This window comes from Loxodonta africana, chromosome 16 (genome assembly GCF_030014295.1).
Source record: "Loxodonta africana isolate mLoxAfr1 chromosome 16, mLoxAfr1.hap2, whole genome shotgun sequence".
Classification (NCBI taxonomy): domain Eukaryota; kingdom Metazoa; phylum Chordata; class Mammalia; order Proboscidea; family Elephantidae; genus Loxodonta; species Loxodonta africana.
The window spans coordinates 48,268,439-48,294,125 of NC_087357.1; the positions used below are offsets into that span (position 1 = coordinate 48,268,439).

A 25,687-nucleotide genomic window follows, 5' to 3' on the forward strand; every position below is an offset into this window, starting at 1 on the left:
AATGGATTAAATCAAAAGTTGCAACTTGTAGCCTGAATGTATCAGTTTGTCCTGCACAATGCTGTCCTAAAGAGTGATTAAAAAACATTAAAAAATATATTTATTTTATTTTTTGGTGAAAATATACACAGCAAAACAAACAGCAATTTGACAATTTCTACACGTACAATTCACCAACATTGATTACTTTCTTCAAGTTGTACAATGATTCTTGCTATCCTTTTTCAAATTATTCCTCCATCATTAACATAAATTCACTGCCCCCCAAGGTTCTCATCTAGCCTTTCGAGTTGCTGTTGTCAATTTGATCCCATAAATAATTCTTTAAAAGACCACAATGCTCAAGCCAGGCACTCTTTACTAATTAAGCTAAATGGTTGTTTGTTTTAAAGAAGACTTCATGGGATACTAAGAAACATTTTAAAGAAGACTTTATGGGATACTAGGAAACTTTTTTTTTATTGTTTAAATGAAAATTGTTAAAATTGCTCATTGTTTCTTGTTTGCCAATATTTAAAAATCAAGAAGTTTAAGAGAAATGCCTGTATTACCGACTTTTCCTTAAAAATGGAAAGATTCGTTAATACTGGGTCTTCATTTCCTTGTGGTAGCAATGAGTGGTGACTGTCCCGTTTAGATGGGGCACTCTGATCCCCCTTGTCTCCTCCACACCCATTATTATTTATCATCTGTATAAATGGCATGAAGGCAGTGTCTGACCTCCTCCAACCCCACAATGGGGAAGAAGAACCAAGATCAACAGCGCAAGGCTGGTTCACATGAGGGAGAGGCTAGACAAACCTCTCCTCTCTGCCATCTTTACCAACTCTTGATACCAACCATCTCTCCCACAGCACACTCTGCTGGATTAGAGAACTCATTGCAATGACCGCACAGAACTCAGGCCATACTCATGATTATGGGGTTTATTAGGGAAGTAACAGTTGCAATTCAGGCCCAGGAACTCTCAAGGATACAGTTCTTCCATCAGGACAGCATCTTCTCAGTTGTGCTTGAAGACATGCCTGTCCCTGGTCACCAGCCTCTGCCCAAAGTCACTCAGCTTTTTCTCTCCATGGGCTGGGAAGCCCACTGTGCCAATCCTTGCTGCTGAGTCTTTCCTGTCACTGCTTCTCACTGTCTTTGGTGCTATGGCTTTCTCTCTCTCAATCTCCCGCTGTCATGGATTGAATTGTGTCCCCCCCAAAATATGTGTCAATTTGGTTAGGCCGTGATTCCCAATATGGAGTGATTGTCCTCCATTTTGTGATTGTAATTTTACGTTAAGAGGATTAGGGTGGGATTGTAACACCACCCTTACTCAGGTCACCTCCCTGATCCAGTGTAAAGGGAATTTCCCTGGGGTGTGGCCTGCACCACCTTTTATCTCTCAAGAGATAAAAGGGAAGCAAGCAGAGAGTTGGGGACCTCATAACACCAAGAAAGCAGTGCCAGGAGCAGATTGCGCCCTTTAGACCTGGAGTCTCTGCACCTGAGAAGCTCCTCGGCCATGGGAAGATTGAGGACAAGGACTGTCCTTCAGAGCAGACAAAGAGAGAAAGCCTTCCCTGGAGCTGACACCCTGAATTTGGACTTCTTACCTACTAGACTGTGAGAGAATAAATTTCTCTTTGTTAAAGCCATCCATTTGTGGTATTTCTGTTATAGCAGTACTAGATAATTAAGACATCTGTTTCCAGGAGCTTCTCAGCACAGGGATCCCGGGTCTAAAGGACATGCTCTCCACTCCTGGTTGTTCTTCCTTGATGGTGGTAGTATCTTCCTCTCTGCTCTGGAATTGGGTCTCTTTTAAGGCAAAACTGACCCATCCCTCTGGTGGGCCACAGTTACCCTATCACACAGTCCTGCCCAATCACCTGGATGGTAGTTACAAGACCATGTCTAGAAAGGCCATACAAATATAATCAATTGCACTGCATCATCACATCTGGGCTGTCCCCTTTCAGATATCTGCCGGTTTCACTCAAGTATTTATCTGCTGTCTCCATGTAGGAGACCCAGGTTTGATTCGTGCCCAATGCACCTCATATACAGCCACCACCCATTTGTCAGTGGGGCCTGCATGTTGCTATGATGCTGAACAGATTTCAATAGGGCTTTAAGACTAAGCAGAGTAGGAAGAAAGGCCTGGCAACTTACCAATGAAAACGCTATGAATTACAGCGGTTCGATCCCCAACCCATCATGGAGATGGCACAGGACAGAGCAGCATTTTATCACCATGAGTGGTGGTGGGGAGCAGCTAACAACAACAACAACAATGCACTCAACACAGAAGAGCTGCTGATAAGCGTGTCCACTTATTCACTTCTGCCTTAAATATGAGTGTGACGTAGGCAGCCTCCCACCTTTTGGGCAAGATTTTAAGCATTACTTATAGTCTCATTTTTCTCCTGTACAAATTGGGTTTGTTTCCTCTCCCTCCAAAGGGTTTTCAAGAATAATTTGGCTTATAACCTGCCTAAACTAGAGCAAGATGTTTCCTTTTGTCTCATAATTCAATTTTTTTTTTTCCAGCAGAAATTATGTTTTGGCTGGAGACATTCTCACCCAGCAGTGCTGGCGGGCCTGTCTGAAAAATCATGCCAGTGTTTTGATGTTTTCCTTGTGACCGTGCTCTTAAGGAGCTCAAAGTAAAACCTGCTCCTGGTGGCCTGTCTCCCTCATGATGGATTGGGGTAATTTATTCAGCAGCATGAGATAAAATTGAAGGGCCTATTTATCTATCTGTTTATTTTCGATGACTACTAATTCTATTTGTAAGGCTTATAATCCAATGATTGGACCTTTCATGAAAGAAAACCCCCAGCCAATGCATCATTACAATTCTAAAAAGGAACTGGCCAAGGCTGATGGAGGTTTGGCAGGAATATGTCAGTAGAAGTCTCTCTGTTGTTTACCTGGCATCTGTTCTGATTGGTCAGTGCTCAGGATGATCCAGTAGTTAAATATTGTGAATATGTCTACCCTGGAACTCACATATGGGAAAGGAAAAAATACTAGTCTTCAGCCACGTCCTCAGCTTTGGACTCACTTCCGAGGCAACAGGCTTAACAGCTTAGTCACAGCACCGTGCAACCTGACGCTATCAATTTCCTTATGTGAACACGAATGCAATTGTCCGTTTCAGAAGAGTTTTATCTCTTATTGTCCATCCAAGGTTTAGCTCGCCTGGGCATAAAAGGTAGCTCAACCTGTTCTCTGATTGGTGAGCTGAATAAGCAGGCTGAGCTCACTCTGTTCCATTCGTCCTGACTAAATTCACCGATGCATTTTTACTTCTAAAAATTCCATGCATTCAAACCACTGATTTATGAGCTCACCCAAGATGAGTCTGAGAAAAGCTCAGCCCTCCTCCTATACCCACGGAAAGAAACAGCTCTTTTTTTTTTTTTAGCAGTGATTATGAGTCGGAATTGACTCGATGGCAATGGGTTTTGGATTTATTTGACTATGCATGAGAATAGTCTGGTAGAGTTGATACCACCTTTTTCAGCCTAGTTAGGGAATTTTTCATACACCTGAATTCATTCCTTTAAAAAAATTACCTTGAGTCACAAAAATAGGGCCTCTGAGTGCTGCAAACAATTTGCACTTGACTATTTTTTTTATTGACCTAAAGGTTGGTGATTTGAACTTACCCGGTGGTGCTGCAAAAGAAAGGTCTGGTGACCTGCTTTTGTAAAGACTAAATCCATTGCCGTCAAGTTGATTCTGACTCATGGCGACTCTATAGGACAGAGTAGAACTACCCGATAGGATTTCCAAGGAGTGGCTGGTGAATTTGAACTGCCAACCTTTTGGTTAGCAGCCGTAGCTCTTAACCGCTGCACCACCAGGGCTCCTTATAAACTCTATGGTGCAGTTCTATACTGACACGGGGTTGCCATCAGTTAGAATTGACTCGATGGCAATGGGTCATCACAAAAGTAATACGTAGTATTGCAGAAAAATATACAGTAAGTTAAATGTAGAAAAAAGTTCCCCAGATTCCACCCTAATAAAACATTGACATTATGAAATGAATTCATCTCTTTATCTCTGTTTTCCTCATTATATTTTTGATAGCTTTAAAAACTCAAAGTTCTTTCTTTCAAACCCCAGACTTAAAAGAAAAATAACCATCCTGTAGGAAAAGATTTTCAAATGGGTTACACATTCTTCTGTTGTCTCAGAGGTTGTTAAACACAAATGACTCCAGTTGTCACTCTGACCACTGATTATTTTCCTGGGCTGATTTATTTTCACTAGAATCTCTCTCAGCTGTCACTTTTGCTACTTATGTGCTTGCTTCTAGAAATCTGAACTATTCTAATTTTCTATGATCTGAAAAAAAATTTGGTTACAATTCTAAGTTAAGAGTCAGTAAGCTCCGAATGAGCCTAAAAACCCTTGTGTGTATAAAATGCGTGGACTTTATTGCATGAGCTTCTTTGATCTGGAAAGTTATTTTTTTAATACTTACTTCCCATTTTTAACTATGTCCTAGTATTGCAATTTCATAAAGATTTTTCTTTGAATTAGAGAGATTTTAATGTATTTTGAAATGTCAAAATAAACCTGTTCGATTTGGGGTGTTTACTGGAATGAAATAAATTTAAAAAGAAGATTTATAATTTACCTAAAGAGTCTTTTTTTTTTTTAACTGGCTTTGTGACTGTATGAGGCAGATTGGGCGAGGGGCTTTGCTGTGGTAACAAATAAACAACTCAGATCTCTGTGTCTTTACACACAAAGACCCACTCTTGGTCTGATGACTCTCCAAGGTAATTTCCTTCCATGTGGTGACTCAGGGATCTTGTAATCTGTCACTGGGACACATGGTATTAAGGTTACCAAAGCAGAGGAGGAGAGACCACAGAAAGCTCGCACCTCCTCTCAAATGCCTCAACATTAAATGCTTCAGTCCAGAAATAACACATGTCACGGCCACTCACAGCCTATTAACCTAGGGGGCTGCAAAATATCATCTTCCCGTATGCCCAGGAAGGAGTGGAGAGCAGCTATGAACGAGTGCTCCAAGTTTCCAGCATGATGACCTTGGGCAAGTAACTTATACGACAAAGGGATTGGACTGGATGACCTCAGAATTCTCACCTCTTCTAACAATCCCTGAATCTACATATTTGATTTCTTGTTGAAATAGTTTTGTGTTTCTGACTACTTTGTAGACATTATTTTATTGTTACTCCAAGGACAGCAGGTATGTTAATATGCTAGAGGACAGATGCTTATGTCGCACAGTGTAGTTGATGGTTAAGCTAGAGGACTCTGAAGCCCGTTAGTCTGGTTTCGAACCATTCTGAATTCCAATTTTGTGTCTTACTGGCTCTATGATCTTCGGCTATTTGTCTAACTTTTCTGTGACTCAGTTTTTGTTTAAATTTTGTAATGAGATTAAGAATAGTACTAGCCTCATAGGGTTACTGTATTAAATGGGACAGCTCATGTAATGTTCTTAGAACAGTGTCTGGAACATACTAAGAATTCAATGTTTATTTCATTTTATTTTTCATTATTTTCTAAAAATTATCATCCTTCTGCCCTGTCTTGATAAGAATCTACATAGTAAGAGCTCAGTGAATAAAGAAGACCGAAGAAGAATTGATGCATTTGAGTTATGGTATTGCCAAAGGATACCGACTATACCATAGATCACCTGAAGAAGAACAAATCTGTCCTGGAAGAAGTACAACCAGAATGCTCCTTAGAAATGAGGATAGTGGGGTTTTATCTCACAGGCTTTGGACATATTATCAGGAGGGACCAGTCCCTGCAGAAGGACAGAAGGACATCACACTGGTAAAGTAGTCGTTGCTGTTGTTAGGTGCCGTTGAGTCATATCCAACTCATAGTGACCCTATGTACCACAGAACAAAACACTGCCCAGTTCTGCATCATGCTCACAATTGTCGTTGTGCTTAAGCCCATTGTTGCAGCCACTGTGTCAATCCATCTCTTTGAGGGTCTTCTTCTTTTCTGCTGACCCTGTACTTTACCAAGCATGATGTCCTTCTCCAGGGACTGATCCCTCCTGACAACATGTCCGAAGTTTCTAAGACACAGTGTAGCCATCCTTGCTTCTAAGGAGCATTCTGGTTGTACTTCTTCTAAGATAGATTTGTTCATTTTTTGGCAATCCATGGTATATTCAATATTCTTTGCCAACACCACAATTCAAAGGCATCAGTTCTTCTTCGGTTTTCCTTATTCATTGTCCAGCTTTCACATGCATATGATGTGATTAAAAATACCAGGGCTTGGGTCAGGCATACCTTAGTCTTCAAGGTGATATTTTCATTTTTCAACACTTTAAAGAGGTCCTTTGTAGCAGATTTGCCCAGTGCAATGCATCTTTTGATTTCCCGACTGCTACTTCCATGGGTGTTGGTTGTGGCTCCAAGTAAAATGAAATCCTTGACAATTTCAATCTTTTCTCCGTTTATCATGATGTTGCTCATTGGTCCAGTTGTGAGGATTTTTGTTTTCTTTATGTTGAGGTGCAATCCACATTGAATGAAGGCTGTGGTCTTTGATCTTCATTAGTAAGTGCTTCAAGTCCTCTTCACTTTCAGCCAGCAAGCTTGTGTCATCCGCATAATGCGGTTCTTAAAGAGTCTTCCTTCAATCCTAATGCCCAGTTCTTCTTCATATAGTCCAGCTTCTCGGATTATTTGCTCAGCATAGAGATTGAATAGGTTTGGTGAAAGGATACAACCCTGATACACACCTTTCCTGACTTTAAACCAATCAGTATCCCCTTGTTCTGTCCAAACAACTGCCTCTTGATCTATGTACAGATTCCTCACGAGCACAATTAAGCAGTCTGCAATTCCCATTCTTTGAAATGTTATCCATAGTTTGTTATGATCCACACAGTCAAATGCCTTGCATAGTCAATAAAACACAGGTAAACATCCTTCTGGTATTCTCTGCTTTCAGCCAGGATCCATCTGACATCAGCAATCATATCCCTGGTTCCACGTCCTCTTCTGAATCCGGCCTGAATTTCTGGCAGGTCCCTGCTGATATACAGCTGCAGCAGCTTTTGAATGATCTTCAGCAAAACTTTGCTTGCATGTGATATTAATGATATTGTTTCATAACTTCCACGTTCAGTTGGATCACCTTTCTTGGGAATAAGCATAAATATGGATCTCTTCCAGTCAGTTGGCCAGGCAGCTGTCTTCTAAATTTCTTGGCATAGATGAATGAGCACTTTTAGTGCTGCATCCATTTGTTTTGTAAAGTAGAGGGTCAGTGAAAAAGAGGAAGACCCTCAGCTAGGTGGATTGACACACAGTGCCTGCAACAATGGGCTCAAGCATAGCAATGATTGTGAGGATGCAACTGATCTGGCCTCAACTCATAGCAACCCCATGCACAATGGAGCAAAACACTACCCGGTCCTGTGCCATCCCCATGATCGGTTATGGGTTGGACCATTGTGATTCATAGGACTTTCCTTGTCTGATTTTCGGAAGTAGATCAACAGGCCTTTCTTCCTGCTCTGTCTTAGCCTGAAAGCTATGTTATGTAGCATCATAAGAACATGCACGCTTCCAATGACAGGTGAGTGGTGGCTGCATATGAGGTGCACTGGCTAGGAATTGGACATGGGTCTCCCTCACTGAAAGAGAAAATTCTGCCATTGAACTATCAATGCCCAAGCTCCTAAGTCCTCTTCCCCCTCTTTGGGCAGACAGAACATTAAATCAGGTAGATTTTGATACAAAGAGATTGCTTTCTGCCTGTCTTGGTCCTTTCTTTTCCAAGTTCTATTGAAGAGCAGCGTGGTACTTTTTTCATAAGTGCACAGTACAGGTGGGAGATGCTAAGCATCAGGGATTTATGTAGAGGGGAAGAGTTACATCAAAAGATGCTGTCACTCTGTCCCCGAAAAGATGATAAATGCAGCTGCAGCCTGCTCTCCTCCCAATCTGCCTTTGTAATCTTGTATGGCAAACAGGTCAAATTTGTCACTGCCAAATGCAATAAATTCTTATCTGTGGTTTTGGAGAAAGATAAATCATCAGAGAATAATTTCCAAATAATCTGAAAAGGGCCATACAGTCCCACACTGTTTATCTAGCAGTAGGGAACTAGGGAGGTCTTCAATTTCTGTTTTATCTAGGTTTCAAACCTTCTGGATGTTTTGAAAATAGCAAAAGTTCTCATTCTCCACAAAGTTACACTTATCAAATTCTAACAGGGAGATCTTTAGAACCAAGCATGAGGGATACACCATGAAAAGATACCTGCATTACAAGGTTTAAAGTGTGCAGAACCTACCGCTCTTGGGCATCCCCATTCAGCCTAGGAAATACAATAACTTGTTTGTATGATGCTGAAGAGTTAGCAAAGAACTTTATTTCATATTGTCTGTATGACAGTTGTTCAGCAAGGCAGATATTTCTTAATCTCTGTTTTTCCAGTAAGGAAAATGAAGCTCAGAGATATTAAGGTCACTTACCCAAAAAGTCTTCTAACTCTAAACCCCAGTTCTTCCCCTACCCTTAGTGCCTCTCTTTATCTTTTCCCTTTGAGTTGAAGGCAGAATTGTGATAAATTTGGGGAGAGAAACTCAATAGGCCTGGAGTCATTTATCTACCCTTTCTCTGAGAAAAGCAGGACTGTCAGCATCTACTTGCACTTTGGCTGGGTACATGGGCTTTGCAGATTTCCCCAGGGAAGGAGAGCAATGGTCATGCTCCATCTTCTGCCCATGCCCTGCCATTATGGTTGGACCTGGCACCTCCCTTATGGAATCAGACTGGGCTCCCCAATGCACTGGTGTACACTGCTAGTCACATTCTTAGGCTCAGCCTATAACCAGTACAGAAGGGATTAAATAAGAAGCATCGAGTCCAGTTTAGAACAGAAGGGACCTCTCTTACGCTACTTGCTGTTTGAGGTCAGGGTTGAACTGACATTACAAGTGAAAAGGTAAATCTATAAACAGTGAGCTGATGTTGGGACTACTTTGGGGTCCAAAAGGATTTTTTTAGTCCTGTGCAGTACTCATGGGGTGGTGAGGTACCACTACAGCAACCCTGTGCACTTAAAACTTGCTTCTTTTTGGACCTAGTGAAAAATTCATTGGCCAGTCTGCTCATCTTTTTTACATTTGAAAATGTTCCCAAGGGCAGCTTGGCATACAGTGTCAAATGATGGAAGTACAAATATTCTCCAAATCAAGTCCAATGCTCACTCTTGTGAGATTTTGTGTGGACAGGTTCTTAGTTGAAGTTAACAGAATCCACTCCAGATAGCTTAAGACAAGAAAGAATTTATACAGGGATAGAGATAACTCACAGAATCATGGGAAGGTTGAAGACAGAGAGAGCCGAGGCTGAGTTCCCAGGAAAAACCTCCCCAACGCAAACTGAGGAATTGAGCTTCTAACAGTGTGCTGCCTCTGCCACCGTCCTGGAGTAAGGAAGCAGGCTGCAGCATGCGGAAGTAGGCACCAAGCTGCCAGCTCAGAACCACGCTGCTTTGATCCAAACCGATAAAACAGATGTCCTATGCCTTGCCTCTCTCCCCAAGTGGCTCAGTTCTGTATCAAAGACTCACACTAGTGCTTCTGAAAGACAGAACCTAAACTACATCTGGAACTCTTGCCAGAAGTGATTAAAAAGGGCATTGAGTGAAGCACTCCACAGTATCTGCCACGATGTGTTTAACCTACCTCTGTCCTGCTAATTAGAATATTCAAAACTTAAGGAGCAAAATTTATTTCCTGTCATTTTTTACTTCCATCTGCCCTTCCACCCACCCTTCTACCCACCCATCCATCTGCCCATCCATCCACCCATCCACCCATTTTTTGCACTTTTTGTACTATTTCTTTTCTGTTTCAAATGTATCTCTGAAAGATAAGGATTCCTTTTTAAAAGTATAATCATAATACCATTATCATACCTAACATTTAAAAGAACAATCCCTTAATATCATCAAATATCTAGTCATTGTTCAAATTTTCTCAGTCGTCTCATAATTTTTAAAACTGTTTGATACAGGTTCCAAGTAATATTGAGTTTGGACTAACAACAGAGTTGATTGATATGCCTCTTAAGTCTTTTTAAGCTATAGTTCTCCTCTCCTCCCCTCCCCTCCCCTTCCCCCTCCCCTCCCCTCCCCTCCTGTCACCTCACCTCCCCTCACCTCTCCTCCTCCCCTCCCCTCCCCTCCCCTCCCCTCCCCTCCCCTCCCCTCCCCTCCCCTCCCCTCCCCTCCTCTCCTCTCCTCTCCTCTCCTTTACCTCCTCCCTCCTCCTTTTTCTTTTTCCTCTTCCTCTTCTTCCTTCTTCCTTCCCACTTCCAGTTTGTTAAAGAAACTATCAATTTTCTTATAGAGTTTTTCACAGTCTAGATTTTGCTTGCTGCATCTCAATGAATGCATATTTTGTTGTCTTTTGTAATTCCCATAAACAGGCACTTTAGATCTAGATCTGAGTTAGCATGAGTCCTGGAGACAAAGTGGTTAAAGCACTTGACTGCTAACCAAAAGGTCAATGGTTCAAACCCACAAACACTCAGGGGGAGAAAGATGTGGCGATCAGCTTTCATAAAGATTTACAGCCTTGGAAACCCCATGGGGGAAGTTCTACTCTGTCCTATAGGGTCACTATGAGTTGGAATTGACTCGATGGCAATGGGTTTGGCTTTTTGTTTTGTTTGCTTTTTTTTCCCTTTTAAGGATTTTATATACAAATTGTTTTGTGACATTAGTTGCAATCCCTGCAATGTGTCAGCACTCTCCCCCTTTTCACTTGCCACCCTGGGTTCTTGGTGTCCTTTCATCCAGTTTTCCTATCCTTCCTGACTTTGCGTATTTGTTTTTGGGGAGGTGTTGCCCATTTGGTCTCATATGCTTGATTGAATTAAGAAGCACATTCCTCACATGGGTTTTTGTTTGTTTTATGGGCCTGTCTAAACTTTGACTAAAAGGTGCACTTTGGGAGTGGCTTCAGTTCCATCTCCAGGTCTTTGCAACTGTCATTATAATACTTAACTTTGTCTTCTTGAGCCACCCTTTGAAACCTTCTGTTCACTTCTTTTACTTCATCAGTTCTTCCTTTTGCTTTAGCTGCTCAATGCTCAAGAGCAAGTTTCAGAGTCTCCTCTGACATCCATCTTGGTCTTTTCTTTATTTCCTGTCTTTTAAATGACCTCTTGCTTTGTTCTTGGATGATGTCCTTGATGTCATTCCAGAACCTGTCTGGTCTTCGGTCACTAGTGTTCAGTGTGTCAAATCCACCCTTTAGGTGGTCTCTAAATTCAGGTGAGATATACTCAAGGTCAAATTTTGGCATTTGTGGACTTGCTCTGATTTTCTTCAGTTTCAGCTTGAACTTGCATATGAGCAATTGATGGTCTGTTCCACAGTGGTCCCTGGCCTTGTTCTGACTGATGATATTGAGCTTTTCCCCATCTCTTTCCACAGATGTAGTGAATCTGATTTCTGTGTGTTTCATCTGGCGAGGTCCACATGTATAGTCGCGATTTATGTTGGTGAAAGAAGATATTTGCAATGAAGAAGTCGTTGGTCTTGCAAAATTCTACCATTCTATCTCCAGCATTGTTTCTATCACCAAGGCCATATTTTCCAACTACTGAGCCTTCTTCTTTGTTTCCAACTTTCGCATTCCAATCACCAGTAATTATCAATACATCTTGATTGCATGTTTGATCAATTTCAGACTGCAGCAGCTGATAAAAATCTTCTATTTCTTCATCTTGGCCCTAGTGGTTGGTGCATAAATTTGAATAATAGCTGTGTTAACTGGTCTTCCTTGTAGGCGTATGGATATTATCCTATCACTGACAGCATTGTACTTCAGGATAGATTCTGAAATGTTCTTTTTGATGATGAATGCAACACCATTCCTCTTCAAGTTGTCATTCCCAGCATAGTAGACTATATGATTGTCAGATTCAAAATGGCCAATACCAGTCCATTTCAGCTCACTAATGCCTAGGATATTGATGTTTATGCGTTCCTTTTCATTTTTGATGATTTCCAATTTTCCTAGATTCATTCTTCATACATTCCAGGTTCTGATTATTAATGGATGTTTGCAGCTGTTTCTTCTCATTTTGAGTCTTGCCACATCAGCAAATGAAGGTCCTGAAAGCTTTACTCCATCCCTGTCATTAAGGTCGACTCTACTTTGAGGAGGCAGCTCTTTCCCAGTCATCCTTTGAGTGCCTTCCAACCTGGAGGGCTCATCTTCCAGCACTATATCAGACAGTGTTCCGCTGCTATTCATAAGGTTTTCACTGGCTAATGCTTTTCAGAAGTAGACTGTTAGGTCCTTCTTCCTAGTCTGTCTTAGTCTGGAAGCTCAGCTGAAACCTGTCCTCCATGGGTGACCCTGCTGGTATCTGAATACCAGTGGCATAGCTTCCAGCATCACAGCAACATGCAAGCTCCCACAGGACGACAAACTGAGAGACATGTGGAGGCTGATTAAAATAATCTAATCTAATTAAATGCTGAGTCATCTAGCAGGATTCCATATAAATGGGCTATGGAATGGTCCATTTTTATGAGGAGGAAATGGCTGGAGAGGTCTAGAAGAGACCGCAGGGGCAGTCTAAGGCCCTCCTACATCAAGAGAAAAGGGGAAGAGAAGGAAGTCATATGACAGAAAACTACTGGATATCTGTTGTTTTTACTTTCTCAGCATCTATTCAAACTTGATTTTATTTTGTAGAACTACCTTTTTCCCTCTTTGGGTGTTGTCTTGTTGGGACTTCCACTGAAGGATCCCCCCAACAGAAGGGATAAGTAAAAGATGTGAGTTAGGCCAGACAGATGCTGTCTTTCAGGAATTGTAAAATAATTAGACGGCTTTCAGAGAAATAATGAGGCCCCAAAGAGATTGTCCAATAGCTCCTGCTATCTAAATCCCTAGAACCGCCCTGATTTCCGGCCTTCCTAAGCCCGGGTCTTCAGCTTTTCCTATTGCCTTCCAATGAATTTACATCCCCTTCTCTCCAGGTCCTCCCCTTCATTAAGTTAGCTAGATTTGGTCTCTACCCCTTGTAACCAAAGGATCCTTATATAAATGTACTAAACTAAGCTTATTTAACAGTGTGATTTGATCTTTTTTTTTTCCTGTGGTAGTAGAAAGATGTCTAAAATATGTTACTAAATGACCTATTTGAAGACACTTTTATCTCTAATACTTCAGTTGGAGTCATGACACTTGTCTCTTCAAGCTCTGTGAGGGATTAAATGGCCTATATAGGCTTCTCCTTTCTTGTTTTAAAAATGCTTCCTGCAGAGCTTGGATTTACTAGAAAAAAAAAGGGGGGGGGGAGTTGGATATTTCTTGCTCTCTGTGTCTCTTGGGGGCCATTGTTTAATTATGCCCTTGTATTTTTTATAGTATAGGGTCACTATGAGTTGGAATTGACTCGATGGCAGTGGGTTTTTATAGTATACATTTTCCAAAAAGATGCAACTAGTTTTTCCCTAAAAAGATTTTTATCTTCTCCATTACAAAAGTGATACATGATTATTGAGAAAATACCAAGAGGCAAAAAAGATGAAAATAAAAATCATCAGGTAACTACTTCATAAGATTTTGCTGTACTTTCTTACAGTCTTTATGAACACACATACATAAATAATAGAATATGAGGACCTTACTGTTTTGTAAAGGGGGCAGTGGTGGTTCAATAGCAGAATTCTTGCCTTCCATGTGGGATACCTAGGTTCGATTGCCTGGGCAATGTATCTCAAGAGCAGCCACCACCTGTCTGTTCGTGGAGGCTTGCATGTTGCTATGATGCTGAACAAGTTTCAGTGGCATTTCCAGGCTAAGACAAACCAGAAAGAAAGGCCTGGTGATCTGCTTCCAAAAAATCCTATGGATCGCAATGATCCAATCCCATTGTGCATGTGGCTGCCGTGAATCAGGGACTGACTTGAAGGCAGCTAACAACAACTGTTTTGTAAACTTAAAAAAAAAAAGGGACTATTTTCCTTATCTTAAAATTTTTTTCTGGGGAGAGCAAGTGGGAGTAGGGAGTAAGATGTATGTAAACTTATATGTGACAGACTGATTGGATTTGTAAACGTTCACTTGAAGCTTAATAAAAGTTAAAAAAAATTTTTTTTCTTTAATTAATTTTTAATGGTCTCAAAACATTCTTGTCCTGTTGTATTCCTTATTATTTATATTCTTATTTAATCTAAAATTTTGCATTCTTTGTACATACAAGAGTAAAAATTAAATAATCTTCCTGTTCTGAAGTTGGTATAAATATTGGGGAGAGGTATAAATACCCCACACTAATATCCATTATCTATTTCTGACCCATACCTCACTCCATGCACAAAAACTAACTCAAAATGGATCAAAGACCTAAATATAAAATCTAAAACAATAAAGATCATGGAAGAAAAAATAGGGACAAAGTTAGGAGCCCTAATACATGGCATAAACAGTGTAGAAAACATTATAAAGAAAGTAGATTTTAGAAGAAAAACTAGGTAACTGGGAGCTCCTAAAAATCAAACACTTACGCTCATCCAAAGACTTCACCAAAAGAGTAAAAAGACTACCAACAGACTGGGAAAAAGTTTTTAGCTATGACATTTCTGATAAGTGCCTGATCTCTAAAATCTACATGATACTGCAAAAACTCAACTGCAAAAAGGCAAATAACCCAATTAAAAAATGGGCAAGAGATATGAATAGACACTTCACTAAAGAAGATATTCAGGTAGCTAACAGATACATGAGGAAATGTTCACGATCATTAGCCATTAGAGAAATGCAGATCAAAACTACAATGAGATTTCATCTCACTCCAACAAGGCTGGCATTAATCCAAAAAACACAAAATAATAAATGTTGGAGAGGCTGTGGAGAGATTGGAACGCTTCTGCACTGCTGGTGGGAATGTCAAATGGTACAACCACTTTGGAAATCAATTTGGCGCTTCCTTAAAAAGTTAGAAATAGAACTACCATACGATCCAGCAATCCCACTCCTTGGACTATATCCTAGAGAAATAAGAGCCTTTACACGAACGGACATATGCACACCCATGCTTATTGCAGCACTGTTTACAATAGCAAAAACATGGAAGCAACCAAGGTGCCCATCAATGGATGAATGGGTAAATAAATTATGGTATATTCACACAATGGAATACTACGCATCAATAAAGAACTGTGAGGAATCTGTGAAACATTTCATAACATGGAAGAACCTGGAAGGCATTATGCTGAGTGAAATTAGTCAGTTGCAAAAGGACAAATATTGTATAAGACCACTATTATAAGAACTTGAGAAATAGTTTAAACTCAGAAGAAAACATTCTTTTGTAGTTACGAGAGGAGGTAGGGAGGGAGGGTGGGAGAGAGGTATTCACTAATTAGATAGTAGGTAAGAACTACTTTAGGTGAAGGGAAAAACAACACACAATACAGGCGCGGTCAGCACAATTGGTCTAAACCAAAAGCAGTTTCCTGAATAAACTGCATGCTTCAAAGGCCAGTGTAGCAGGGGCAGGGGTCTGGGGACCATGGTTTCAGGGGACATCTAAGTCAATTGGCATAATAAAATCTATTAACAAAACATTCTGGATCCCACTTTGAAGAGTGGCATCTCGGGTCTTAAACACTGGCAAGCAGCCATCTAAGATGCATCAATTGGTCTCAACCCACCTGGATCAAAGGAGAATGAAGAACACCAAGGACACAAGGTGATTACGAGCCCAAGAGACAGAAAGGGCCACATGAACCAGCGACTACATCATCCTGATAACAGAAGAACTAGATGGTGCCCGACTACAACTGATGACTGCCCTGACAGGGAACACAACACAGAACCCCTGAGGGAGCAGGAGAGCAGTGGGATGCAGACCCCAAATTCTCATAAGACCAGACTTAATGGTCTGACTGAGACTGGAAGGACCCTGGTGGTCATGGCCCCCAGACCTTCTGTTGCCCCAGGACAGGAACCATTCTTGAAGCCAACTCTTCAGACATGGATTGGACTGGACAATGGGTCGGAGAGGGATGCTGGTGAGGAGTGAGCTTCTTGGATCAGGTGGACCCTTGAGACTATGTTGGCATCTCCTGCCTGTAGGGGAGATGAGAGGGTGGAGGGGGTTAGAAACTGGCGAAAAGGACACGAAAAGAGAGAGTGGAGGGAGAGAGCAGGTTTTCTCATTAGGAGGAGCGTAATTGGGAGTGTGTAGCAAGGTGTATATGGGTTTTTGTGTGACAGACTGACTTGATTTGTAAACTTTTACTTAGAGCACAATAAAAATTATTATTTTTTTAAAAAAAGAGTGCTCTAATTGATTGCTCTTGTCTGCCAAGGGCTTGGGATATAGAACTAATAGCAAGTGTGCTCTATACTTGCCATCCCTAAAATAGTCTATTAATATGAAAGAGCTAAGACATCTTAACATTGGGCAGCTCGAAGCATGTGCGTTATAATTTGAGATTCTATCATTTCTTCCTCTTTCATACTTCTCTAATACTTGCTTTACTACAGGAGCAATGGCCAAACACACCTTCTCCACATTGGAATCCTTCCTAATTTTCCTCCTTGTGATGATAACTGCTATCACGGTGACCCTTCTCAGTCTATTATTTATCACCAGTGGAACCATTGAAAACCACAAAGGCAAGTGTCATGGGCTCTCTTGGTTGCTATTCATAGGCTCATGGAAAGTGTCTTGATTATTTGGGACACCAAGGCAAGAAACAGTGTTGGCTGATGGTGCTGATAACTGGAAGTTCTATGTGTACTGAAGCCTTCTACATTAATTACCCTTTCTGCATTGACAGCACTTTTTATCAAGCTTACCTTTGTCCCCAGATAGTCAGTTGATGGGCATTCTGATATGCACTTCTTGCCTTTGAGTTTTCCACTGACTAAAGCACAGCCCAGAATTCTTCGAGGTCCAGTAACATGAGCTTTTGCCCCAAGACTCTTCTATTTCTCTTTGCCTTTTCCTTGGCATCACCTTCTCTTGAGTTCAAAAGGAGAATGAAAGACCCACTGAATGGCAAATAGTCCATGAAAAGGTTTAGTGAAGGGGTCTCAAAACCAAATCCTTCTGAGGACCAATCAAGCTTTGTAAACAAGGTAGGAGGCATGGGGAAGGGACAGGGGGTTCTGATGAAATGGGGTCTATTGACCCTCTCTAGCATCAGCTGTTTGTTGTCATGATGTCACACTAATCCAGAGCTCCTGAGTTTTCAAGAGAAGCTGTCATGGATTGAATTGTGTCCCCCAAAATTGGAGTCAACTTGGCTAGGCCCTGATTCCCAGTATTGTGTGGTTGTCCTCCATTTTGTGATCTAATGTAATCAAGTGTTATAAATCCTAGACTCTATGCCTCTGGTTATGGTCTCATTTGGAAGTGAGTTGTCCATTGTGTTAATGAGGCATGATTAGGTTATGTTAATGAGGATTAGGGTGGGTTGTACACACCATTGCTTGAGCCACACCTTTTATCTTACAAGAGAGAAAAGAAAATAGAAGCAAACAGAAAATAGGGACCTCAATACTACTAAGAAAGAAGAGCCAGGAGTGGAGCGTGTCCTTTAGACCTGGGGTCCCTGCACTGAGAACCTTCTAGACCCAAGGGAAGACTGATGCCAAAGCACATGAACATCTTCTAGGAACACCAGGCCCACAGATGTTGACAGGGAGAGAAAGCCTACCCCTAGAGCCAGCACCCTGAATTGGAACTTCTAGCTCCTGAACTGTGAGAGAATAAATTTCTGTTTGTTAGCACTGTCTACTTGTGGTTTCTGTTATAGCAGCACTTCAAAACTAAGACAGGCTGGAAATTGGGATTTTTAGACAGCTCCTGATTATTTTTTAAATGTTGGAAATGAATTTTGGTTTTGACAGCTGTCTAGGCCACATTTACAAGCAATATTGTGCCCAAGGGTCTTTGATGGAACGTTGACCTCGGTGTTAAGTTATACACCTGGAACGTAAGTACAGAAGATAGGTGGGGATTGGAGGCTTTTGCCATAACAAAGAGAGGACTGGCCTTAGGCCAAGTGGAGCAGGAGACAGCATTTTTTACCTCTGTTCCCCTTTTGTGGTCTCTTCTTTTTTTCCAGTGTATTCTTTACCATGTCTCCATGCTTTGAATTCTGTGTACCCACAGAAAAATTTTGTCCTATCTTTCAGCAGTGGGAAAAGCAGGGTCTTGGAATGCTAGGAATGAAAGGATCCTTAGGACTTATTTAGTTTAACTTCTTAAAATTAGAGAATTAGGAGGCTGAGACTCAGGGGGGTTATTAATACCTATAGTAACTATTCTTGTAGTAGCAGCTTCATTAGCACAGTACTAAGACTGTGCTAGCCTTAGTGCTGTTTTACATATTGAGAAACTGAGACTCTGAGATTGCAAGAAACTTGCCCTTGGTTATGTGGCTTAGTTTGACTTTCCTTGGCACCATTTTCTACCTTTGTACCAATGAGGCAAAAGCAAAGGTACCTGCTTTCTTTCTCACAGTACTTAGTCTCCCGTAGAAAACGTGGGCTTGGGGATGAGAAGACATGGATTCTAACTCCACCTAGAATGTGGTCAAAAGAATATCAGATTCAGAGCCTGAGGATCTGGGTTGAGTACCTGATTTATAATATGTTCTCTGTGAAATTTCAGTTAAGTCACTTCTCTGGGCTTTAGTTGTCTCATCTATAAAGTGGAGGAGGTTGGACTGGGTGATCTCTAAGTTTTCTTGAGTGTCAAAATTCTAGGGTTCAAGAAAGAACAAACTCTTTTTTTTTTTTTTAAAGGATTCAATTTTTAAAAATTGTACTTTAGATGAAGGTTTACAGAACTAGCTTCTCATTAAACAGTTAGTACACATATTGTTTTATGACATTGGTAACAACCCCACAACATGTCAACACTCTCCCTTCTTGACCTTGGGTTCCTTATTACCAGCTTTCCTGTCTCCTCCTGCCTTCTCATCCTTGCCCCTGGGCTGTTGTGCTCCTTTAGTCTTGTTTTGTCCTATAGCCCTGTCTAATCTTTGGCTAAAGGGTGAACCTTAGGAATGACTTCATTACTGAGCTAAAAGGGTACGGAGGGGCCATATTCTCAGGGTTTCTCCAGTCTCTGTCAGGCCAGTAAGTCTGGTCTTTTTTTGTGAGTTAGAATTTTGTTCTACATTTTTCTTCCAGCTCTGTCTGGAACCCTCTATTGTGATCCCTGTCAGAGCAATCAGTGGTGGTAGCTGGGCACCAACTAGTTGTACTGGACTCAATGTGGTAAAAAATATATAAAATATATTGGTAATTGTGGTCCATTAATCCTTTGGACTAATCTTTCCCTTGTGTCTTTAGTTTTCTTTATTCTCCCTTGCTCCCAAAAGGGTGAGACCAGTGGAGTATCTTAAATAGCTGCTCACAGGCTTTCAAGACCCCAGACTCTACTCATCAAAGTAGTTTCTTTATAAACTATGTTATGTCAATTGAAATAGATGTTCCCCAAGACCATGGTCCCTACAGCCCTTAGCCCACTAATTTGGCCCCTCAGGGAGGTTGGATATGTCTATGGAGCTTCCATGACCTTGGAAGGAATACTCTTTTTTTTTGTTTTTATTGTGCTTTAAGTGAAAGTTCACAAATCAAGTCAGTCTCTTACACAAAAACTTATATACATCCCTCTATATACTCCTAACTGCTCTCCCCCTAATAAGCCAGCACACAACCTCCCTCCACTCTCTATTTTCGTGTCTATTTGGCCAGCTCCTGACCCCCTCCGCTCTCACATCTCCCCTCCAGACAGGAGATGCCAACATAGTCTCATGCATTCACTTGATCCAAGAAGCCCACTCCTCACCAGCATCATCTTTCATCCCATACTCCAGTCCAATCCATGTCTGAAGAGTTGGCTTTGGGAATGGTTCCTGTCCTGGGCTAACAGAAGGTCTGGGGACCATGACCTCTGGGGTTCTTCCAGTCTCAGTCAGACCATTACGTATGGTCTTTTTATGAGAATTTTCAGTCTGCATCCCACTGTTCTCCTGCTCCCTCGGGGGTTCTCTGCTGTGTTCCCTCTCAGGGCAGTCGTTGATTGTAGCTGGACACCATCTAGTTCTTCTGGTCTCAGGCTGACATCGTCACTGGTTTACATGGTCCTTTCTGTCTCTTAGGCTCATAATTACTTTGTGTCTTTGGAGTTCTTCATTCTCCTTTGCTCCAGGTGGGTTGAGACCCATTGATGCATCTTGGATGGCTGCTTGCTAGCATTTAAGACCCCAGACGCCACTCTCCAAAGTGGGATGCAGAATGTTTTCTTAGAAGATTTTATTATGCCAGTTGACTTAGATGTCCCCTGAAGCCATGGTCCCCAAATCCCCACCCCTGCTACACTGGGCTTCTAAATGTTCAGTTTATTCAGGAAACTTCTTTGCTTTTAGTTTAGTCCAGTTGTGCTGACCTCTTCTGTATTGTGTGTTATCTTTCCCTTCACATAAAATAATTCTTATCTACTATCTAATTAGTGAAAACCCCTCTCGTAACCATCAAAGAATATTTTCTTCTCTGTTTAAACTATTTCTCCAGTTATTATAATAGTGGTCTTATAAAATATTTGTCCTTTTGCAAATGACTGATTTCACTCAGCATAATGCCTTCCAAAATCAAAAGGAGGTATTTGCAATGAAGAGGTCGTTGGTCTTGCAAAATTCTATCATTCGATCTCCGGCATTGTTTCTATCACCAAGGCCATATTTTCCAACTACGGAGCCTTCTTTTTTGTTTCTAACTTTCGCATTCCAATCACCAGTAATTATCAGTGCATCTTGATTGCATGTTCGATTAGTTTCAGACTGCAGCAGCTGATAAAAATCTTTTATTTCTTCATCTTCATCTTGGCCCTAGTGGTTGGTGCATAAATTGAATAATAGTCACATTAATTGGTTTTCCTTGTAGGCATATGGATATTTTCCTATCATTGACAGTGTTGTACTTCAGGATAGATCTTGAAATGTCCTTTTTGATGACGAATGCAACACCATTCCTCTTCAAGTTGTCATTCCCAGCATAGTAGACTATATGATTGTCAGATTCAAAATGGCCAATACCAGTCCATTTTAGCTCACTAATGCCTAGGATATTGATGTTTATGTGATCCATTTCATTTTCGATGATTTCCAATTTTCCTAGATTCATACTTCATACATTCCAGGTTCTGATTATTAATGGATGTTTGCAGCTGTTTCTTCTCATTTTGAGTCGTGCCACATCAGCAAATGAAGGTCCCAAAAGCTTTACTCCATCCACGTCATTAAGGTCGACTCTACTTTGGGGAGGCACCTCTTCCCCAGTCATCTTCTGAGTGCCTTCCAACCTGCGGGGCTCATCTTCCAGCACTATATCAGACAATGTTCCACTGTTATTCCTAAGGTTTTCACTGGCTAATGCTTTTCAGAAGTAGACTGCTAGGTCCTTCTTCCTAGTCTGTCTTAGTCTGGAAGCTAAGCTGAAACCTGTCCTCCATGGGTGACCCTGCTGGTATCTGAATACCGGTGACATAGCTTCCAGCATCACAGCAACACACAAGCTCCCACAGTACAACAAACATCAAGGACATCATCCATAAGAAAGCAAGAGGTCACTGAAAAGACAGGAAAGAAAGAAAAGACCAAGATGGATGTCAGAGGAAGCTCTGAAACTTGCTCTTGAGCGTGGAGCAGCTAAAGCAAAAGAAAGAATTGATGAAGTAAAAGAACTGAACAGAAGATTTCAAAGGGCCTCTTGAGAAGACAAAGTAAAGTATTACAATGACATGTGCAAAGAGTTGGAGATGGAAAACCAAAATGGAAGAACACGCTCGGTGTTTCTCAAGGTGAAAGAACTGAAGAAAAACTCAAGCCTCGAGTTGCAATAGTGAAGGATTCCATGGGGAAAATATTAAATGACACAGGAAGCATCAAAAGAAGATGGAAAGAATACACAGAATCATTATACCAAAAAGAATTAGTCAATGTTCAACCGTTTCAAGAGGTGGCATATGATCAGGAACCAATGGTATTGAAGGAAGAAGTCCAAGCTGCTCTGAAGGCATTGGCAAAAAACAAGGCTCCACGAATTGATGGAATATCAATTGAGATGTTTCAACAAAGAGATGCAGCGCTGGAGGTACTCACTCATCTATGCCAAGAAATATGGAAGACAGCTTCCTGACCAAATGACTAGAAGAGATCCATATTTATGCCTATTCCCAAGAAAAGTGATCCAACCAAATGTGGAAATTATAGAATAATATCATTAATATCACAAGCAAGCAAAATTTTGCTGAAGATCATTCAAAAACGTCTGCAGCAGTATATCAACAGGGAACTGCCAGAAATTCAGGCCAGATTCAGAAGAGGACGTGGAACCAGGGATATCATTGCTGATGTCAGATGGATCCTGGCTGAAAGCAGAGAATACCAGAAGGATGTTTACCTGTGTTTTATCGACTATGCAAAGGCATTTGACTGTGTGGATCATAACAAATTATGGATAACACTGCGAAGAATGGGAATTGCGGAACACTTAATTGTACTCATGAGGAACCTTTACGTAGATCAAGAAGCAGTTGTTTGGACAGAACAAGGGGATACTGATTGGTTTAAAGTCAGGAAAGGTGTGCATCAGGGTTGTATTCTTTCACCATACCTGTTTAATCTGTATGCTGAACAAATAATCTGAGAAGCTGGAGTATATGAAGAAGAATGGGGCAACAGGATCGGAGGAAGACTCATTAGCAACCTGCGTTATGCAGATGACACAACCTTTCTTGCTGAAAGTGAAGAAGACTTGAAGCACTTACTAATGAAGTTCAAAGACCACAGCCTTCAGTATGGATTGCACCTCAACATAAAGAAAACAAAAATCCTCACAACTGGACCAATGGACAACAGCTTGATAAATGGAGAAAAGATTGAAGTTGTCAAGGATTTCATTTTACTTGGATCCACAATCAACAGCCATGGAAGCAGCAGTCAAGAAATCAAAAGACGCATTGCACTGGGCAAATCTGCTGCAAAGGAACTCTTCAAAGTGTTGAAGAGCAAAGATGTCACCCTGAAGACTAAGGTGTGCTGACCCAAGCCATGGTATTTTCAATCACTAAATATGCATGTGAAAGCTGGACAATGAATAGGGAAGACCGAAGAAGAACTGACGCCTTTGAATTGTGGTGTTGGCGAAGAACATTGAATATACCATGGACTGCCAAAAGAACGAACAAATCTGTCTTGGAAGAAGTGCGGGCAGGACGCTTCTTGGCGGCAAGGATGGCGAGACTACGTCTTACATACTTTGGACATGTTGTCAGAAGGGATCAGTCCCTGGAGAAGGACATCATGCTTGGCAGAGTACAGAGTCAGCGGAAAAGAGGAAGACCCTCAATGAGGTGGATTGACATAGTGGCTGCAACAACGATCTCAAGCATAACAAGGTTTGTAAGGATGGCGCAAGACTGGGCAGTGTTTCGTTCTGTTGTGCATAGGGTTGCTATGAGTTGTAACCGACTCGATGGCACCTAACAACAACAATGCCTTCCAGATTCCTCCATGTTATGAAATGTTTCACGGATTCATCACCGAGGAACAAACTCTTTATCTTTTGCCTAAGTACTTTCTAATCACTAATGCTTTTGACCCTGACTGCTACCTTGGCTACTCCTGGATGTTTTTCTGGAAGGAACAAAGGTTGAAACATGTAAATAAAGCCATAGCTATATCCAGCTATTTCTCTAAATTATTAATATATGGTAACATATTAGCTATTCAAAACAACCTTAGGAAGTAGAGTACTATTATCTTCTCTATTTTATAGATGAGAAAATTGAGGTAAAATAGGTTAAGTATATTGTTCAGCTGATAAGTGGTAGAGTCAGGTTTCAAACCCAGGCAGTTTGTTTCCAACAACCAGCCCTCCTATTCTCTACACCCTTCTGCCTTTCCTGATATTCATGTGTGTGTGTGTGTGTGTGTGTGTGTATTGTAAGTATATATAAAACCAACCGGTTGATGTCGCCCCTGACTCATGGTGACACCCCGTGTGTCAGAGAACTGTGCTCCATGGCGTTTTGAATGCCTGATTTTTGGAAGAACTTTTTTCTGGGGTACCTCTGGGTAGCCTTGAACCTTCAACCTTTCAGGTTAGCAATCAAGTGTGTTAACCATTTGCACCATCCGGGGACTCCATAAATATATATACATACACATTAATATGGAATGTATCATTGATATGAGAATAATTAAAATAAGGGGGAGCTATGTCAACAAGTATAAAATGGTTTAGGATGCTTGAAGAATAAAAGGAGGATCAGCATAGTGTAGGGACAGCTGGCTTCCTGGATATGAGAGGTTGAACTGGATCTAGATGTGATAGAAATGGAGCAAGTTTGAAGGGCATGGTGAAAAGGAAAGGAGTGAGGGCTCTGGAGGGAGAGAATGGTAGAAACCCATCTCAGAGGCTGTTTGGTGTAGGTTGTGTGCCAAGGACCTGGCACCTGATTTGTTTGGCTGAGAACAAAAGAGCAGGGTAAGTGAGTGAAAGGGGATGGGTTTGACAGGGAATGGCTTGTGGTGAGAAGTTGAAGGACATTTGAGGGAGGCTTCAATTGTCAGGCTGAAAACATCTTCAGTCCAAGATAGTTGCTTAGGAATATGATATAAAATGGGTTCTTGAAATGTTTCTCACCATATATCTTAAATAGAAAAGAACATACAAAGATTTTTCCTATTTCTAATCAATTAGCCAACAGCAACAAATAAATGGGCTCAAATATGTTTTTCGAAGATATTATTTTGTTTTCCAGACACCCAAAACCCTCAAGCCACCCAGGGCCCCACCACCACTCAAGCTCCTCCACTGACTTATACCTCGGAGCCTCCATTCTTTCAGAACTTCAGTGGCTACAGTATTGGTCGTGGGTGAGCTGACTGCACAGGACAAGTATCAGATATCAATTTGGTAGGTAAAAGATGGGCTTCTCAAACTGCAAAATAACTAATTTTATTATTTTGCATCCTGCATTCATTTCTGATTATTACATCATCATCATCTTCTAGGTTTTCTATTGACTTCACTGCTGTCTAACACTATGAATATTGTACTATAAGGAAGAGGGACGTTTTACTCAACCACAATTCCACTGTAAATTCAGTTGGCCATTTTTTTATGCATGGAAGTGGCAGAGCTGGCAAACTCAACTATGGCAGGGGGTAGGCAGATACCATAAATGACTAATGCAGGCAAGTGTAAGATGATAAATGTAAATCCTCAGTTTGCAGGACAGTAGGAAGTGGTGGGAAATATGGCAACACTAGAAAGTGGCTCAGCTTATTGTTGCCATGTAAGAATGTGGGCTCAGCGTTGCCATATTTTCTGTTTTTTCAAGAGAAGCCAGAAAGATCTCTAGACTGGAGATCTGAGGATTTAAATCTCTCATTTTAAAAATGTGGGAAACTCTAGTTAAATCTGGAAACCTAGTATGGGCCAACATTGTGTAAGCCAAATGACACACTTTTTATGGGTCAGGTGTGACCAATTGCTGTTGGCTATGATGGTAGAAATACCTATTTATATCAACCCTTCCCCAGGAAATCAGAGCATAAGGTTGTCTGATGGGATATTCTCCCTCCTACCATACAGTCT

At 41.1% G+C, this 25,687-nt stretch overlaps 1 protein-coding gene across 1 annotated transcript in view; it reads left to right on the forward strand.

Moving 5' to 3' along the window:
- The first annotated feature begins 15,942 nt into the window (after positions 1 to 15,942).
- Positions 15,943 to 25,687, forward strand: part of ASAH2 (N-acylsphingosine amidohydrolase 2) — a 67,364-nt gene continuing 57,619 nt past the window's right edge. The window contains 2 exon segments of the mRNA XM_003409023.3: positions 15,943 to 16,681; positions 24,849 to 25,003. Of these exon segments, the coding sequence (XP_003409071.1) occupies positions 16,555 to 16,681; positions 24,849 to 25,003 (282 nt within the window). The 5' untranslated portion in view covers positions 15,943 to 16,554.